This window comes from Grus americana, chromosome 2 (genome assembly GCF_028858705.1).
Source record: "Grus americana isolate bGruAme1 chromosome 2, bGruAme1.mat, whole genome shotgun sequence".
NCBI classification, from domain to species: Eukaryota; Metazoa; Chordata; class Aves; order Gruiformes; family Gruidae; genus Grus; species Grus americana.
Window position 1 is genome coordinate 104,297,640 of NC_072853.1, and position 19,563 is coordinate 104,317,202.

At 40.3% G+C, this 19,563-nt stretch overlaps 1 protein-coding gene across 7 annotated transcripts in view; it reads right to left on the bottom strand.

The window, feature by feature from the left end:
• Positions 1–19,563, bottom strand: part of LOC129203530 (collagen alpha-1(XV) chain-like) — a 159,491-nt gene that overhangs the window by 62,868 nt on the left and 77,060 nt on the right. For all 7 annotated transcript variants that reach the window (XM_054818144.1, XM_054818145.1, XM_054818142.1 and 4 more), the window contains 4 exons: positions 13,613–13,690; positions 11,362–11,424; positions 8,507–8,632; positions 2,296–2,358 (listed from right to left, as the gene is read on the bottom strand). In XM_054818144.1, coding sequence (XP_054674119.1) covers positions 2,296–2,358; positions 8,507–8,632; positions 11,362–11,424; positions 13,613–13,690 — 330 coding nt within the window. The remainder of the gene's footprint in view (positions 1–2,295; positions 2,359–8,506; positions 8,633–11,361; positions 11,425–13,612; positions 13,691–19,563) is intronic.

The following is a 19,563-nucleotide window of genomic DNA, read 5'->3' on the forward strand; positions in this document are numbered from 1 at the left end:
TTGCGGGTCATATCCTCGTGCTTCTGAATTTAAATGTCAAACCTCTCATGGGGTATAACAGAAGCAGAAACTGATCCCACACAAGTTGTCCAGGGCACCATTTGAAACATGAGATACGATGACCAGTATGATTTTAAGGCTCCTCTGCAGCAGTCAAGCTATTTGATTTGTTTTTATACACTTAGATATTGTTTTTTCCACTTTTAGTTCATGGAATAGACAGAAAGACACAGCATGTAAATACTTATTTTTCAAATTGCACTGAATCTAACTGAACTAATTGTTATATTGGCAAGCTTCTGTCCTTACTTATTCAACAGAAATATTGCTGGAGTAAGGTCTGAAAAAAAGAGTAAGCACCAGGATTAAAATGATAACAAAGTTTTCTTCCAAAAGTAATGGCAAAAAACCACATCAAATTTCACTCCAAGGAACAAACTGACTGCACTTTCAATGCATCCTGCAGATTCTCTCTGTAATGTTCTCTGGATTATCAGGAATAAGGATTAAAAATAGATATTGTAATATAGATTAAATCAAGGTTTTCAGAAAAAATGAACAGTAGAAATGGGAAAATTCTATTATCCCGAGGTGCTGGGGATTGTATTGAGCAGGTGCAAATATGTAGTGCTTCATTTCTAATTAAATTTATCAAATATACACAATGCAGAAAACAGGCTCAGTGAGGCAAACATTTGAGGTTTTGTCCTTTTTTTTGAAGATTATGCCCTTTTTTGAAAATTTAGTTTTTCTTCCAATTACTTCCCTTTCCACATCAGTCTCTTCCTATATTATGTGATTCAGGTTCAATTTACTTCAGCTAGACTTCCTTCTATTCCTAGACTCCTTTATGTCTAGGAAAACACATACAACTGATTACAATGGACACCAGTTTCAGATGCTTGCTTTCTAACATACATACTGCATTTTCTTGATTCCCTTGTGTGCTGCAGTTTTACCAACCTCAGGCTTTTGAAATCACAACTCAGATCCTTCAGTCTCCAGAGGAATTAAAAAAAAAAAAAACCAAAAAACCTCACGATTTTAAAAATAAATAAATAAATCTCAATGTTCTGGACATTTAGGACTTGTCTTTTCATTTCCTTTACAGTATGCGACCTTTCAATGTACACTTGGGAATTTACTTTCAAGTTCTTGTGCACAAGGTGTGGTGTAGAAGCTCACTAGAGGATGAAACTTTCCTGTAGTCTTTGTCTTCTCCACATCCTTGCTGGAGTGCAAAAAATGGATTTGGTATTTCAAAAGCAGACTCACAAGCCCTCATTAAAGGACTGTATCTTTATATCTGTCGGCCATGCCTTTGTCTCCTTTTTGCCAGATTAAATGGTTTGAACTCCTTCAGCCTCTCTTCATCAGTCATGTACTCAAGGTCCCTGGCCATCTGCACAGCTCTCTGCTGCACTGTCTCTGTCTTCTCCACATCCTTCTTGAAGTGGGGTGCAAAAGAAATGGATGCAGTAATTTGGGGAAACTTAAAAAGAGTGGCAATTTTGCAATAGGTAGTTTTTGGTTCTATGGCAACAGAAGAAAACCCTATCTGCTGGATGCTATGATCCCTTGCTTTCATTTATATGTTCCCCACTCCTCCCCTTTTGTTGACCATAGTGCTCATCTGATCATGCATGAAGCCAACCAGTGCAGCAAGTCAACAAAACACTAAGTAACTCTTTGCTGCCAGGTTAAGATGCTGAAATGTCTCATCAAGCAGTGAGTGAAGGCTGGAACTGCCACCTTGGGGTGGGATATTGCAGCTGGGGCCAACAGTCAGCAGTTAAGAAAAATATGGGCTGCTGCAGATGCATACAAAATTTGATGCGTCAGTGGTCTACAGAATCCAAACTTAAGTAATTCCACTTGCCATGGTATACAAACATGCCACAGTGGGTTCTTTCTGCAGGGAATATGCCATCAGTCTGTGTCAGTCTAGACTTGCTGGACTTTCTTTCTCCCTACAGCCTCACCTGCATGAATCCAGTCACGATTGGCTTTTTACTGATGCATCACAACAGAGTAGCTTATATATGCATTTTGAATATTGCATGCTGCAGAAAATAAGACTGTACCCAATAGGGAATTCTGGATTTCTAAATATGCCTTCTGAGATGTGTTCTAATAAGCCATTAGCAGCTGGATCCAATTAAAAAAATATTGAATATTGAAAAATATTGAAGCCAGCCAACAATGTGTTGCAGGGCCAACTATTTATGATTTTTACAGCTAAGAACTGACAAAGATTTTCCACTGAAGTAGGAACAAGACAGACGTTTAACTTACCTTTTCTCCCTTCTGTCCTGGTGGGCCAACCACTCCATCAAGACCAGGAAGACCTTGAGGACCCTGTAGATAACAGTAAATCTAAAGCAGGTGCCACTTGAGAGGCCTCTTTCTAGCACATGCATTTAAGTATTTTGGACCAACTGATGATACAGCATTATGAAAAACTAATGTGTAGCACCAGGTAGCACCTAACACCATTAAGTTCTAACATTCGTATTTCTTTTCTTCAGAGAGTTTGGCTTTGTATTCAAAACAGTATTTAAATGTATTTTAATAGAAAACTATACCAAACAATCACAAAATAATAATTAAAAAATATAAACCAACATAATGTAAATCTAATGTTAGTACACAGAATAATGGTGCTATCTAAACAGGTTTTGACAACACTACTACAGATGCAATGGGGTTGAAATCCCATGCACTTCAGCCATCCACACTTTTGGCAACCTCAGTGCCCGACGAGAGCTAGCTGAGAAAACGTTGGTATTGACAAAGTCAGAAAGTGGCCCAGATTTTGTGTGTGATGCCTTCCTTTAATTTTGCTTTGAAAAATGTATATTTAGTTCTCCACTCAAATTCCTGTGTTGTATCCATAACTTAGAATGCATTTGAGTGAGCAGCCAGGCTGGGAAAAATGCTTTGTAGAGTCAACCAGACAATCAGTATAGGTATTGAAGTCCAGCCCATAAGAACTATACATGCAAGAAAGTGAACAGTTACATGCATATTTGCATGCCCTGTGTTTTTAAAATTGGGCTCTGAAAGTCTTTACTTAAAATTACAGGTGTGCATTCTGGCCTCTGAGAATCTGTTATTTATTTATTTATTCATTCATCTGTTTTGGGAAAGGATATAAATGGTTGAAGGAGATAGAAATCATTCTTTTCCTCTGGTGTTTTCAGAATGGTCACAAAGGCCTCATTTTCCCTGCTCTCCTTACTTTTTCCCCTCTGTTTTTGCCCTTTGGATGCATTGTATGCAATAGAATAACTAATCGATTCTTTTTAATGTTAAAAAGATCAAAAATATTTTCAGTATATTTCAAACATTTTCATATTATATTTTGCCATCATTACATAGACAGAAGAGGATTAGAGGTTGGGCTAACAACAATAATTGTTCTAAATTTTAGTGACTATTTCCCCTATAGTGCTTAGCAATTTTAAGTTTCGTTGTTCTAAAATTGCTTATTTCCTTTACAGCTTTTGAATAGTCTCTCTTACATAGCTAGCAAGCAACACTTGGAGATTTGTTATTCACTTCAGGGTATATTAATGCATTTGTGAGCTACTTTAAAAAGATAACCATAGGAAATATCCTTTTACAATGTAATGAGGCAATTTAACTTCACGTAGCATTTAGGAAATATGTATTTCATCAGACCAGTATCACATGAGTACCAGATGCAATGTGGAGCAGTTAGTGAAGCAGTATTTCCCATTACAAAAGGCAGCCTTTACCCAAACATTTCCAAGACATGTTTCACATGATTAGAGATGTTACATCACAAAGTTTTTGATTTAGCAAGGACTTAAACCTGCACACAAGCCTGTGAAACCCTAGATTGCACAACAGGGAACACATTCATCTTTAAAATAGAAAACGAATCAATACATATTTGTCCCTTTTCTTTGAATTCTTTTCACATTATTACTTTATAACAAATTTTAACAAAATGTCCTAGACCACTCTAGTTACTTGGTCTTCTACAGATATAGAAACAACCACAGTCATGAAGTTGAAAGTATATTTTGAATATAAAAGACACTAGTACAGAGGACCTTTTAATCTAACACTGCACTATGTCAAAAGCAGCAAATAAAGCATTAGGGTAACTGTCTATTTTACAAGACTTGCCAATGAATTTTCTTAAAATTGAGTCATAATCATCAATACAATTTGATCTGTTTTGGATTCAGGGAAAAAAATAAAATTACTGTTGGGAGCATAACAGTTAGATGAAATCTGGCCAGCATTTCAGCCTTTTTTATTTTAGAGCGTCATCGTGGTTACAAACAGTAGATGCAAAGAATAATGACCACAGCACGGCCAGTATGATTTTGTATCAGTAGAGATGGGGAGGGGAGGGAAACTGAGGCCAGAGGCATGTATTTATTTTAACAGAATCACACTTCTGCATCTATTTGGTTAGTTCATAAAAACCTATCCCAATCCATCCTACTCTCTTTAAGCTGTTGTGGGGGAATTTTCCACTTTCCAAACTTCATAAATCATTCCTAGGCAGGCTAAGGCCCATATGTATTTGGAGTTATTGTCTCTTAATTTCTTATTTTTTAGATATGCTCCAAGTTTATATGGGTTTGGTTTTGTTTGTATCTCAAGCATGAAATGGGTTTATATTAATTTTGATCACTATATCTCATGTTGAAGCTGACTACCTGAATGTGGCTACTACCTTTTTCTTTTTACATCTTTAATTTTTGCTTTTCTGTTATTGATCCTAGACTCTCTATGTATATTTTTTAGAATATTTATCGAAATATAAAGAATATCCTCTTTTATGGGAAAATATGCCTGGTCATAAAGCAGACTCCTTCTGATAGTAAGCCTTAAGATGCTAAGCATCTTCATTTTACTGAAAAATTATTATCAAGTTTAAATATATGAGCACTGGTCTGTATTAAAGGACAGAAGACCTCCAATTATTCTCTGAGGATACTGTGGTTCTGATAAATTTGCCAAAATAGGCATTTTCATGACAGAGCTCTGCAGGACTTTTCAGAATACCTGATACTCTTCTCACTCCCAGTGACTAGAAATAGCTTACCTTCAAACAATTAAACCAAAAAGGTAATTAATTGAAAACAAGGAAAGACTGGCCAGCCACTGCATTTATGTAATAAAGCTATGCCTTTTTCCTGGTTATATTCTAGAAGGACTTCTGGTCATGCTTAAAGTGAGACAAAAGGTACAATGAAGCATATGCCTAAACCACCGCAGTGCCACGGTCTTGAGAACTTGCCGTTCTCTTAGTCTGAAGTATTCACAGCACTTAGCGGGAAATATTTATGGCACATCATAAAAAAAACCCACTTCAACAAGTATGTTATTACTCTCCAACAATGTTGTAGTCTTAAAATATTATTGGAAGTCTAGCAACATTGGATATCCTTGAGAATCTGTTTTTAACTGAAATAATGTTTGTCAGAGATACTAAATTTCACAATCCAAATAGCAAATAAAGAGGACTCCGTCTCATGAGGCTGATCTCATGGATTCTCAGCCAAGCTTATAATTTTAAGGAAATAATAACCTGACAATAAAGAAACAAATAAAGCAAGTAAGCAAGCTCTGTCCTGGAGTTAAGTACTGTGATAAAGACAGTAACCTATCCAGTGCTGGTCCAGTCTGTGTTCATGGACGAGCCCCTCATCTCCTTTTTCTTTCACTGCCAAGGAGGGAGGGTCTGACATATTGTAAAGGAGTTTGAAAAATACCAGCTGGGCTGTGAAAATTTTTTCCCTTTGCAATCAACACAGAAAACATCCAGGAAGGATTGATAGGCCATGGGTACAGCAGGATAAGCAGAGCATGGGGAAGACATGTTAGGCGTGTGCCCACTGTGCAGGACACTGGAGAGCTGCTGTCAGTCCACCTACAGCTTTTTTCAACTAAACCATGGGCTTTTCAGGCCTTAATTCCTTAATTAGAGTAATTAAGAATAGGAAAGAATGAAAAATGGTTTCCTGCTATCATAGCCCTTGGGTTGTTAATGGCAGGTTTCCTAAAAACTAGTGGGGCAAGTGTGCTCTCACTAAATCCTTTTGTCCTGTCCCGACATCCTCTAGACCAGACACTTCTTTCCTTCCCAGTCATTGGGATTTTCTTCCAAGGAAACCATGCTATAGAAGGATGTAGGTGGAAAGGCATTGCAGACAGCTGTGCCTTATCCTTTTATGCTATCAGGATATGAACAGGTCAGCAATTTAAAACACAGAAGCACACCCAGGCCCTACAGCTTAGACATGTTTAGTGAGACAGAAACCACTGGAGCTCCAGGCACATTTAAGGCTTTTCCTTGCAGGGTATGTCAGGGATGCATTAAATTTGCCTGCGCAGGTTGTCACTATTGTAGTAGCATGAAGTTCAGTGCAGGCAGGCCTTGCTGATTTTGTGGCTGGCAGGCTTGAAGCTCCATGCTGCTGCATGAGCGCTGTTGACTACTTCCATGCTTACCTGCAGTCTACAAGAACTTGTGTACGCTACTGTAACTGCAGGACAAATGTGTCCTGAGTGCACCTTGCTGTTGGATCAGAGGCTAACTCTGTAAACAGCACTGAGAACAAACCATCAAGAATGCAGACCACGATCTTACCACAGTTAGTGCATAAGACCATTGAAAAATCCATTGATAATTTCTAGAAAGCAAAGAATTACAGAAGAAATCGTGATGTTTACTATACACTAATTTAATAAATGTTTGATATTTATTTTCAAGGTTAGGTCAGTGACACATTTCTAAGGATCTGGACTACAACTGTTAATTACCATGCAACCTGGTTGTCAAAGCTCCTTTGCATGCACAGAGAAGGCCTTTTCCAAAGCATGTAATTGAAAAGCCTGGATGAAACATACTGCTTTCAATGTGAGACCAGGTTATTTCACCTTAGTGAAACATCTCACTACCAGGCCAGAATGTCTAACTGCCTTATCAATCACCTGTAAAATTGTAAAAAAGGACATTTCACTCAATAACCAAGCAAATTCTCAAAACACAGCCAAAGCACTTGGGTGCAGCAAATGCTGAAACTGTGTGTAGCTCAGCAAAATAATAGTCCATATACAGCTACATCTTCCACACTCTGTTTATCATAGTTTAATTTAATGAGGTTCATAGGGATACAATTTATTCCAAGAGGGAACACTCTGAAACTTTGAAGTCCAAAAATTACCCTGATTTCTGAGCTGCGTTGAGTGGACACTCCAACTTGCAAAGGCCTAAAACTTGGATGAAAAAAATTTGTGATGCTTAAACTTCTTTGTAGCCTGAGAGTACGAGATCCAACTCCTGACAGAAAAGAACTAGTTTTCAGGATAGAGGTCTGAGGTATTGGATGGAGGTACCTCCTTGCAGCTTTAAGTGAAATACTATATATGCAACTCAGGTTATTCTCAGTGTTTCCCTACAGGGTACATACCTCCTCACCTCTTAGTTTTCATTGGCTTCCCATGCACATGCTTCTTGGATCCCATTTTAAAGATTTTCAGGTGCTTAATTTCTCTCTGCACAAAGGATGCTGTCTTCCACCTGAATGGCCAGATGCTTAAAATTTACCGGACCCACCTTTTGAGATTTTATATTAACCCCCAAACTGGTTATTCTCAAAAAAACCCCAGCATAGCTGAGATGCAGTTAGATTGCCTCTTTAACATGGGCCACGTGTTCTGGCTCCTTGTGAAAATTAACTCTATCCTAGCTGAAACCAGGACAGTCACCAATACACTTCTTTAATATATGCTAATTACACCTTGTCAGATACAGCAATAGTGACCCACTTTGAAGGTAATGTGAACACATAGATCAAATCTAGCCCTGAGAACAACTGCTACTGGCAGATGGTTGATAGGGAATAAGGGAACCATATTAATATAGTTCCAGAGAGGATTCACACAGCTGATCAATGCTAAAAAAATTATTTTCTTCACTGAGGATTTATTAAGGAATAAGTAACACTCAAACTTTTAGCAACCTTTTTTACAGTAGAACTTTCACATGTCCATAGGAATAAGTGTTTACCTAGTTGAAGAAAAAGAAAGAAGAGAATTCCTGAAAGAGGAAAATTCTATTTCTGCTAAAAATTCCCTGCAGATTATGTAAGTGATTAAGCAGACTTCATTTTCCTGAAAGCACCACAGGATAAATAATCCTTAGCCTTATTCAGTGTCAGTAAAAGCATTCTTACTTTGTATTTATTCTGGTCCAGATTCACCAATATACCAAATGTATATTGTCTGCCAAATGTACATCCTGCTGTGGAATAATGTGCTTTGGTTAAATAGGCATTTATTTTGTGGGGTTTTTTTGTTTTGGTTTATTTTTTTGTAAAAAATGTGCATAAAAATCCAAGCTCTTTAATTAAAAATATTCTGCAACATTATTAAGAATTATAGAGACAGTAAGCCTTAGAACTTAGTGTTGTAGAACAGAAACAACTTTAATGTTTGTGCACAAATGGGTACTCACTTCAGGGCCTGGTTCACCAGAAGCTCCATCTTCCCCTGGTGACCCAGGAGGTCCTACACCTGAATCGGGTGCTGGCTTTCCTGGAACACCAGGCAGTCCTGGGGGGCCGGGTAGCCCAGGCAGACCCTGGATAAATCAGCAGCATTGTTAGAAACAGCCCTAGGCAGGTTCATTTGTATGTACATGGAACAGGAAAAGCTCACATAGACTGTTCAGGTTCATAAAACTCTCAGATTGTATTACCCTTCTGCTTCATTAGAACCAATTTTAGTTTCACAGATATATTCCTCACATAGGGTCACACTGACCTCCTCCATCCTTGCTCTCTGAATTGTGCCACCTCATGGTATGCAACAGCAAGCAGGAAATTAAAAACGAAAAAATTCTATGTCATCTCTCTGTAACCCAGTAAAGACCTTAGAGATATTCCAATGATTGATCTAATGTTAAGAAACTCAACCAAAATGAAATCAAGGGATCACTGAACAGAGGGAAGTGGTTATTTTTTTCCTCTACTCATTTCTAAGGGTTTCTCCATACTATTGCTGGAGCACTGAGAATGTATTCATGGTCAAGACCTGACTGTGCTTAGTGCTGTAAAAATGGCCCCTCTCTAAAGATCTATCCTGCACGGATATGAGCAGATCTATTTAAACTGAATAAAATGAATGAAATATCTTACTTTAAGAGAAATAGAATGTTTGCAAATGTTCTCTTTCATGTGCAGGTCCACCCTTGTTACTGATTGCATTAGCAGGCAAACATGAACAGTCCGAAATTTTGGGGCATGGCACTGTAAGGCCAGAACTCTTTAATTCTGACTTAGAGTCATCTACAGGATTCTGTTAAGAAGATGGTCATCCTGGATTTTCAGTACTGTGAACAGAGTCTTCTGCGGGTAGCCATTCCAAGCACTCACTTGTCTCACTAACTACGCAGGGTGCTAGTCTCGTAAATTAGGCAAGATACCTAACTTGCAGCATGTGACAATTCCCTCCTGAAGAGCCCTGGGAATAAGGTATTCGGCACTTTGGAGGAAAGAAGAAACATAAGAAGTCTTGAGCCAGAAATCAGTCTGAGAGAATGAAAAATAACACTAGATGTGTTGCAAAACAGAGGCCTCAGAACGTTATAGCATTCTGGACTTCATAGGAGACAGGCATCCAGGGAGTTCATTCCTCAGAAAGCTGCAGCATTATTGATGAAACAGCTTCTAATCGAAGAGTGGAAATGGTCCATCCCAAAGGCTGCAGAAAAGATTATCTCTCACTTCATCTAGATGGATCAGTAAAAGCCTTCTCATTTATGTCTCTTCATATTCAGCCACTTGACTTCTCATTTTTCTAACATTTGTCCTTAACTGTAATATATTGCCTGATTCATCATATATCTGACTGGTTCTGTGAATGGAAAACCACATTATTTGCAACTGCAATACATATTTTATAGATTGCAACTTGGATTTTCAACAGGAACATGGTAAAAGTAGATCTGGCTGACTGTCTAGAGATAATGGGTAAAGAAGTGGCTCAAGAATAAAACAAAACATACAAAATAATTCCAGATCTGACAGTAAGTTCTAGTTAATTGATGTTATTTTTCCCAAAAAAGGCACATTGTTCTGTGCAGGATGTATAGGAAAAGAAAGCTTCTCCTCTGAAAAAAAAAGTCCAGCAAAAAATAAGTAGGAAAAAATCCCCACTCCAAATGTTTCCTTAGCCACTCAACAGCTCAGAAGCAGAGCAAGAAAAATAAGCCAGATGTCCCATTTTTAATCCAGAGTCATGCTCATCTGAGTACTGTCTCTCAAAATATGTCAACTCCCTGTGAAGGGAAAGCATAAGACCAATGCAGCAATTCAACCCCTAAACCAAAGCTTACTTGAGGCTGTTGACACATAATGCTAAGAATGACAGACTAAACTAAAAATGTTAAAGCAGTATTCATCATCCCACTTGTTCTGCTCTGTTCCTGAAGCCTGCTGAAACCGAGCACAGTTGAAAGCTCATAAATTAGCTGCATTTTACAGCACAGCCTATTGAAATGAACTGAAACTGATGCTGACTTTCCTGAATATTATGTCTGCAAAATTAAGTAGTTTAGTAGATTCACAAGCCATATAAGCTCTTTCTGAAGCTGAGATAGACACCTGCAGGAGAAGGATGAGGTGAACATCTAAGGCAGCAACTGCTTTGACTGTCCCAGTTTAACCAATGGCCAAGTGCGTGTTAATAGCCCAAGACTCAAGTTTACCTGGCATGAATACTCCTTCTCAATGACAGAAGTCTGGTCTCCCATGTTGCATGACCCAGAGAACCCCACTCAGGAAGATGTGCATCAAAATCTTACTAACTTTCACTAAGTCAAAGCATCTCTCTTTGCTAGCCAGCCTTGATGTGACAGCATTACAATTCTTCACGAAGGCAAGGACAGGGAAGTTCAAACAACCATCAAAATGGATCAACAGTGGAAGTTGCAGTGTAAAGTATTTCATACAGACATACTTATTTTTTTTATAACAGGTACTCAAAATTAAAAAAAAGCAAAGAATAGTATCATTGCCATCTCTCTTCTCTTTACTGTCTTCTCAGAATCAGATTAAAAGCATTTTCTCATTTTAAAAAGTCCTCTTGCCATTATTTCTTTGTTGTCCTCTTTATTTGTCACACTTCTTCCCCACTTGCATACACTTAGGCCTTTTCAGATCTTGAAATGAAACCCTACAAAGCATTTCTGGATGCTGTGAATTAAGCATGTACAAAATTTGCATTGTGAAATGGACCTTCCACAATGTGGATGAGTAAAGTAAAGCTCTTTATTATGCTAATGAGAAATAAACATTAATATATACTTACTCTTAAAATCTCAGTCTCTCCATCAATATCTCCAGAACCTGATTCTTCAGGTTCCAGTCTATTCTGAAATTATGAGAATTCCATTTTAAAATAGAATCATAGAATCACAGAATGGTTTGGGTTGGATCATCTCAAAGATCATTTGGTTCCAAACCCCCTGCCATGGGCAGGGACACCCTCCACTAGACCAGGTTGCCCAATACTGCTTCTAAAGATGACACATGAAAATATTACTTGCCAATTACTGCAAATACAGTTATAATCAATATTCTTGCAGCAAACTGTCACTGGTGAAATAAATTATAATACAACAAAAACATTTCAGTCATGTTTCTGGTGTTTCATACCACTTTATTTTGTAGACCCTATATTTACCTGCAGATGATAACAATCATATGTCATGATAACATCTATATTTACCTACAGTAATAACAATCTTGCAGGACACACATGCTATGTGACTGCTTAAGTAAACTTGAAGATGAAGCAATATCTCAGACAAATTCTACCTTCGGAAAGATACATATCAACATTAAGAATAACCTAAAATGCATACCTACAATTAGCCACTGTTTTGTAGAATGTGCCTCTGAGATCAAAAGCTAAATTCTGAGATTTCTACAACTGGAATCCAAAGAGGCATTTTATAAAGGGAAATTAATACACTAAAGCTTTTTCTGAAATATTTTGTTAGAAAATGTTTTAGTATTGCAATCTAGTTGTACTCATCTATGAAATGATTTCATAGATTCAAGCTTCTTCAGCTTCAAGCCATCTTCCTATATTATGGAATATATAGTGCAAACTACAGTCAGCATACATACTGACAAAGAATTTTTTTAAACCTCTAAAGAAAAAAAAGTATTTTTTATGGAAAATTTGCCATGAGTTGTCTGCGTAGTATATACAGCAAAGTGAAGTCCAGTTATCCATTTTTATGAAATTATAGAACTTGCTATGAAAGTTTTATAGAACTCACAATTTAAAAAATTAAAAGGAATAAACCAACATGTGGAACAAACAAACTTGGCAGTTGAAATATGACTTTTCTACATGTGTGAGTTCCATCACATTTACAATGAAATCATGTCAACTCATATAAAAGTAAATTAACTACAGATTCCCATTGCAAGTCCTCGATGAGTTTCATAGTTGTGTATTCTTTGTAAACTACAGGCCAAAGTACACAGAGATACCTGAATCAGTTATAATAGTACCAAAGCTAATGTTTCAAAAGCCCAGGAGTCAGGGATGCATTCCCTGGCTGCACTGAGACTTATTTCACTTCACTCCAGAACAAAAGGCCTTGAAACTTGCTGTCACAGACAACAAGAAAGTAAAGGTGGTGCAGGACCTGGTGTTCACTGCTACATTTGGCCTTTGGATGAGAAGAGCTGTTGGACTGGAGCATCTTGTCCTATTGATCTGGAGCTAACTTGGTGGTCTCTTGAAGTCTGTATCAGTGCAGGCTAAATAGTGCAGCCCTTCACAACACTGTTACTCTATTTTTATGCTAAGAAACAGATTGGTGTAATTTAGCAGACCGTAGATTAGGAGAGCATATTGGTCACTGGAATATGTTGCAAACTATCTTGTTAAATACTCACAATACTTAGTGTGACAGATAGTTTTGTTTAAAAGTCCACTACAAGACTTCTACTGGTGTCAGTGGTGGGCCGTGTCTATATGTAAAGTCACCTCCCACGCCATGAATTGAAAATTCAGGCCAGATTCCTTTTTCAGCTGCATACACACATATTCTCATGGCAACAGTGAGAAAAGTCCAACCACAGAAGAGAGGTAAATCTGAAACGTATTCTTTAATGCTGCCTGAGTACTGATCATTCAAAATATAAACACTCTCACCATGCTGGTATGTGTTGTAGTATTTAATGACAGCAAATGTAAGTGACTGTCAAACCATTTCTGTGTTCAGTAACAGGAAGAAATTAATAATTCATGTTTATAATGCCTGAGGAAATTTTTGTCTCCTGTTCTCCCATATACTACTGCTTTTGTACAGGAGAGCACACACATTGACTGGCTTTTAAAAATGCGAAGTGGGTGTTTATGTAAATTACAGTACTCACACACTTTAGTCAGACATTTATTTGCATTTCTGCATAAATGTTTTAGAAAATGTGATTATGTCTGTGGCAGTGAGGCTACTTTCCCAGAGAAAACCTCCTATGTAGTTCTGGATTCCTCTCTGGCAAGTCGAGCTCATTGACAGAGAACCCCAAATACTCACTAATCCTCTGGAAGGAGCAGATGGTCCTGTGGGTCCTGGTAGTCCAGGGGGTCCTGGAAATCCCTCACCGGGATCACCCTAAAACAGGAATGAAGATAAAGCAGCAAGGATTTAATCATATAAACACTGAGCAGGGGTTTTCAGCACTATCTGCAATCTGTGTGTATTTTTTTATTCCACAAGAAACAACAGAAGTGTTTGCTTAGATGCTATGAGCAGAGTTGAACTTTGTTCATTTCTAAGACAAGCTCCCAAGAAAAATGATCTTTGCATTGGCAAAGGAAGAAAGGACTTTTCCCTTTTTAACTTCTACAATGAATTTGCAAATGTATAACCAGCATTAACAGCATTAGATAGTGTATATTTCTTGTCAGAATGATGTTTTACTGTGGATCTTGCATTTTTAGGTTACATTATATGCCCCCTAGCCCCCCAATAAATGCAGAAGTAGAAAGTGTGGTCACACCATAGTACTCAACAAGTAAATTTCTTCCGTTTTATTGCTACCACCTGTAATGCTTTTTCCAATACTGCCATGTCATGATTATTCTTCTATGTGTTGACCTTTATCTACTGCCAACACAATGAAAGGCCCTGTTCAGAACTGTGTCATTTTCTCTCATAATTGTTACCATCTCTTCTTCTTTGGCTTTCTTACATCATCTCTGACATTTTCCTGAGGTTAGTTTGAAGTGCTTCTGCTTAAGATATTTACAACTTTTATTAAATTTTCTGCTGGACTCCAGTATTTTTTACTCAAGTCAAGAGTTGAGGTTCTGTCTCAACTTTTTTAATCTTACATTGGAAGTCTTTTATAATGTGCCTTTTCATTCTCAAGCGTCAATGCGCCTTCTTCTGGAGAATTCACTAAGCAGGATTTGGCCTTTGTGTTTTAAACTCTATTATAAGAAGGATGTGCCTCTGCATTCCCTAAAACGGGGCCAATAGGATAATAAATAACTGGCAGACCAAAACATTATGATTACTTAATAGGCACATTGCTTTCATCAAATGATTGGCATTCATTTAATTTCATTTTTTGAAGTCTTATATACCTCCAAAAGTGATTGATCCCACTTGCTTTTTACCTGATACACCCAACAGAGGGAATACCAGGAGAAAATATAATGGCCTCCTCTCCCTCCCCAGCTGTCTCACATTTCTTGCATTTGGCACTCAATAACCACTGTTCACTGTTCTGAGGAGTTCCTTGATGTGCATTTTGGATGTTCTTCCTAAACAGTGATCCTGGTTTCAGGACAGATTTAGAGGGGAAGAAAGAGCAATGTAACTGCTCATATCCCAGAGCTTCTCTCACCATTGGGAGTGAAAAGCTCAGCCTTCCCTCTACCAATGCTTTTATGTAGCACAGATTCCTACCCATCCATCCTGACACTGCAGAGCTGCAAGGTGTGACCTCCTTCCCACCTTGCACCAGGAGCAGAGAAACCAGACTGGTTGCACAGAGCTTTCTTAAAGGGGTAGAAGTCACAGAGACATAAATGACATTGTTAGCCAGCCTCTACTGGTGAGGGCCCTCAGCCTACTGCTCAGAGACGTGCTGGATGCACTACAGCACGCTCAAAGCCTACAGGAGATGAGCCAGGGGCTCTGGATGCAACAGGAACCAACGGGGTAACACTGGGAAGATACATCAAAAGAATTCCAGCCACCCCAGCCAATAAGTCAGTCCCATTGGGGGCACAACTGAAATACCTCTACACGAACGCACGGAGCATGGGGAATAAACAAGAGAAGCTGGAGACGTGTGTGTGCCTGCAAGGCTATGACCTTATTGGCATTACGGAGACGTGGTGGGATAGCTCCTATGACTGGAGTGTTGGGATGGAAGGGTACAGGCTCTTTAGGACGGACAGGCAGGGCAGGCAAGGAGGGGGCATCGCCCTCTATGTCAATGACCAGCTGGAGTGCATGGAGCTCCACCTGGGGATGCATAAGGAGCCCACCAAGAGCCTATGGGTCAGGATTAAAGGGAGGGCTGGGGCAGGGGACATCACAGTGGGGGTCTGCTACAGGCCACCTGACCAGGGAGAATGAGCAGAGGAAGACCTCTATAGGCAGATAGGAGCAGCCTCATGCTCACAAGCCCTGGTCCTTATGGGGGACTTCAATCACCCTGACATCTGTTGGAGGGGCAACACACCAGAGCACAAGCAATCCAGGAAGTTCCTGGAATGTGTCGATGACAACTTTCTCCTCCAAGTGATAGAGGAGCCCATGAGGAGAGGTGCCATGCTGGACCTTATTCTCACCAACAAGGAGGGCCTGGTAGGGGATGTCAAGCTCAAGGGCAGCCTTGGCTGCAGTGACCACAAAATGGTGGAATTCAGGATCCTCAGGGCAGCGAGGAGGGCACACAGCAAGCTCACTACCCTGGACTTCAGGAGAGCAGACTGTGGCCTCTTCAGAGATCTGCTTGGTAGAATACCATGGGACAAAGCCCTGGAAGGAAGAGGGGCCCAAGACAGCTGGCTAATACTCAAGCTTCACCTCCTCCAAGCTCAGGAGCGATGCATCCCAACCAAGAGGAAGTCAAGCAAATCCACCAAGAGGCCCCCATGGATGAACAAGGAGCTCCTGAGCAAAGTCAAACAAAAAAAGGAAGCCTACGGAAGGTGGAAGCAAGGGCAGGTAGCCTGGGAGGAATACAGAGAAAACTGTGCAAGCAGGCAGGGATCAGGTTAGGAAAGCCAAAGCCGTGATAGAGATTAGTCTGGCCAGGGATGCCAAGGACAACAAGAAAAGCTTCTATAGGTATGTTAGTGATAAAGGGAGAACGAAGGAAAATGTGGGTCCCCTCCGGAATGAAATGGGTGGCCTGGTTACCCAGGATATGGAGAAGGCTGAGGTACTCAATGACTTCTTTGCCTCAGTCTTCACTGGCAAGTGCTTGAACAACACTGCCCAGGTCACAGAAGGCAAAGGCAGGGACTGGGAGAACGCAGAACCACCCACTGTAGGAGAAGATCAGGTTCGAGAATGGGACCTGATGAGTTGCATCCACAGGTCTTGAGGGAACTGGCGGATGAAGTGGCCAGGCCACTCTCCATCATATTTGAGAAGTCCTGGCAGTCCAGTGAAGTTCCCGCTGACTGGAAGAGGGGGAACATAACCCCCATTTTTAAGAAGGGTAAAAAGGAAGACCCAGGGAACTACAGGCCGGTCAGTCTCACCTCTGTGCCTGGCAAGATTATGGAGCAGACCCTCCTGCAGACTATGCTCAGACACATGGAAAATAAGGAGGTGATTGGTGACAGCCAACACGGCTTCATTAAGGGCAAATCGTGCCTGACAAACTTGGTGGCCTTCTATGATGGGGTTACAGCACTGGTGCGTAAGGGAAGGGCAACTGACATCATCTGCCTGGACTTGTGCAAGGCATTTGACACTGTCCCGCATGACATCCTTGTCTCTAAATTGGAGAGACATGGATTCAATGGATGGACCACTTGGTGGATAAGGAATTGGCTGGATGATCGCACTCAAAGAGCTGTGGTCAATGGCTCAATGTCCAAGTGGAGAACGGTGACGAGTGGTGTTCCTCAGGGGTCGGTACTGGGACCAGCACTGTTCAACATCTTTGTTGGCGACATGGACTGTGGGATCGAGTGCACCCTCAGCAAGTTTGCTGACAACAGCAAGCTGTGTGGTGTGGTCGACACACTGGAGGGAAGGGATGCCATCCAGAGGGACCTTGAGAGGCTTGAGAGGTGGGCCTGTGTGAACCACATGAAGTTCAACAAGGCCAAGTGCAAGGTCCTGCATGTGGGTTGGCGCAATCCCAAGCGCGGCTATAGGCTGGGCAAGGAATGGATTGAAAGCAGCCCCGAGGAGAAGGAGTTGGGGGTATTGATTGATGAGAAGCTCAACATGAGCCGGCAGTGTGCGCTTGCAGCCCAGAAAGCCAATCGTGTCCTGGGCTGCATCAAAAGAAGTGTGACCAGCAGGTCGAGGGAGGTGATCCTGCCCCTCTACTCCGCTCTTGTGAGACCCCACCTGGAGTACTGCGTCCAGCTCTGGGGGCCCTAGTACAGGAGAGACATCGAGCTGTTGGAGTGAGTCCAGAGGAGAGCCACAAACTTGATCAGAGGGCTGGAGCACCTCTCCTATGAGGACAGGTTGAGAGAGTTGGGGTTGTTCAGCCTGGAGAAAAGGCGGCTCCAGGGAGATCTAATTGCGGCTTTCCAGTTTCTGAAGGGGGCCTACAGGAAAGATGGTGAGGGACTGTTTATGAGGGAGTGTAGTGACAGGACAAGGGGTAATGGGTTTAAGCTGAAGGAGGGTCAATTTAGATTAGATGTTAGAAAGAAATTCTTTCCTGTTAAGAGTGGTGAGGCACTGGAACAGGTTGCCCAGGGAGGTTGTGGAGGCCCCATCCCTGGAAGTGTTTTAAGGCCAGGCTGGATGAGGCTTTGGGTTACCTGGTCTAGTGGAGGGTGTCGCTGCCCGTAGCAGGGGGGTTGGAACTAGATGATCTTTGAGGTCCCTTCCAACCCAAACCATTATATGATTCTATGCTTTACCCTCTAATCTGCCAATTTGTTATCTGGACTTATGAGCATTTTAATTATGTTCTCTAAATTCATATATTCCGTCACATTGCAGGAAACATTGAATTTTACCTGCCTCTTGGTCACCTGCTCTTTATGATTGAGAATTCATTAGATAAATGTATTCACTCATTTCTTTGTTCCCTGTGGCTTTATCAAATGGTTCCTGCAGTGATATTTCAGTCATATTCACAGATAATGTGTTTAATTAATTTGGGGCTATTTTCACTGTCTGCTAGCACATTCATTTACAGAAACTCTTCATTAATTTTAACATATTCTTTTCTTTTTTTTTTTAGTGATTATTGCATTAGGTCCTGTCAGTGTTTTGTGCTTGCTTTCACGCAATTTCTTCCAATTTGTATGTACTGCAAGGAAGAAAAAAACCAACAACCCAGCTCACATTTAGATCACAGTTATGTCTAGGAACCCTAATTGTATCCATTCCTAAGGAGCATCTCATGGCTGTATCTCTGCACTGAACAAGGATCACAGTGAAAAAGTGACAGCCAGCTCCCCACTCTCCACTGATAAGTAGCATCCCACTCATTCCTAGCTTTCCATTTCCAGTGAGGAGAACCAGAAACAGGCAGCAGGATCCTGCTACTTTTGCTCAAATTTAAATAGTATTATGCTGAAAAAGTGCTGTCTTTAGAGAGCATAACTGGTTTGAATTTTTTTGCGTGTGTGCGCACAGATGAATTCTTTAAGCTTTGCTCACCCTACCAACATAACGGGTCCTAGGAAATCACACTGACTGGGATAATTAAATAATTTTCTGGACAACTAATAATTGAAAAAGTATTCATGTGTAAAAGAGGATCAGAGCAGTGTCTTATTGTTTGTCCTGCTTTCTGCTGCAGGAATTGGGTCTGGTTAAAGTATCACCATGAAAAAGCTCTGGATATGAAGCTGTCAGTGTTCCTTAGTGCTTTTGAACATATTTTTAGGATTTTAGCACCCGTTTGCTAATTTATCATCACAATGCCTCTTTGAAGTATCCCTTGAAAATATTAGCCCAATTTTAAAAATGGAAAACAAAGCTTAAGATGTCTTTACTAAACCAGCAATATAAGTAATCAGGACAGACTACAGAAGTCTTTTGTTTCCAGATATAGCCTTAGGTCACTATGGCTAAGCTGCTTCTCCTCTGCCAAAATGTCCTCCTGATGCCTATTCTGATCAATAAAGTAAGGCTGGGGACCATTCTTTGGCCCCAAGGTCGGGCAGAACAGACTGGCTGTGTTCACAGTACCTAGGTACTTGGCCCTGAGCCTCCTTTTAGCTCTGTATGTTCCAGGCTAATATTTTGAATATGGGGGTTTTGTGCAATTTTCATGAAGTAACATGAGAACTATATTAGCATGATGAGTATTTGAA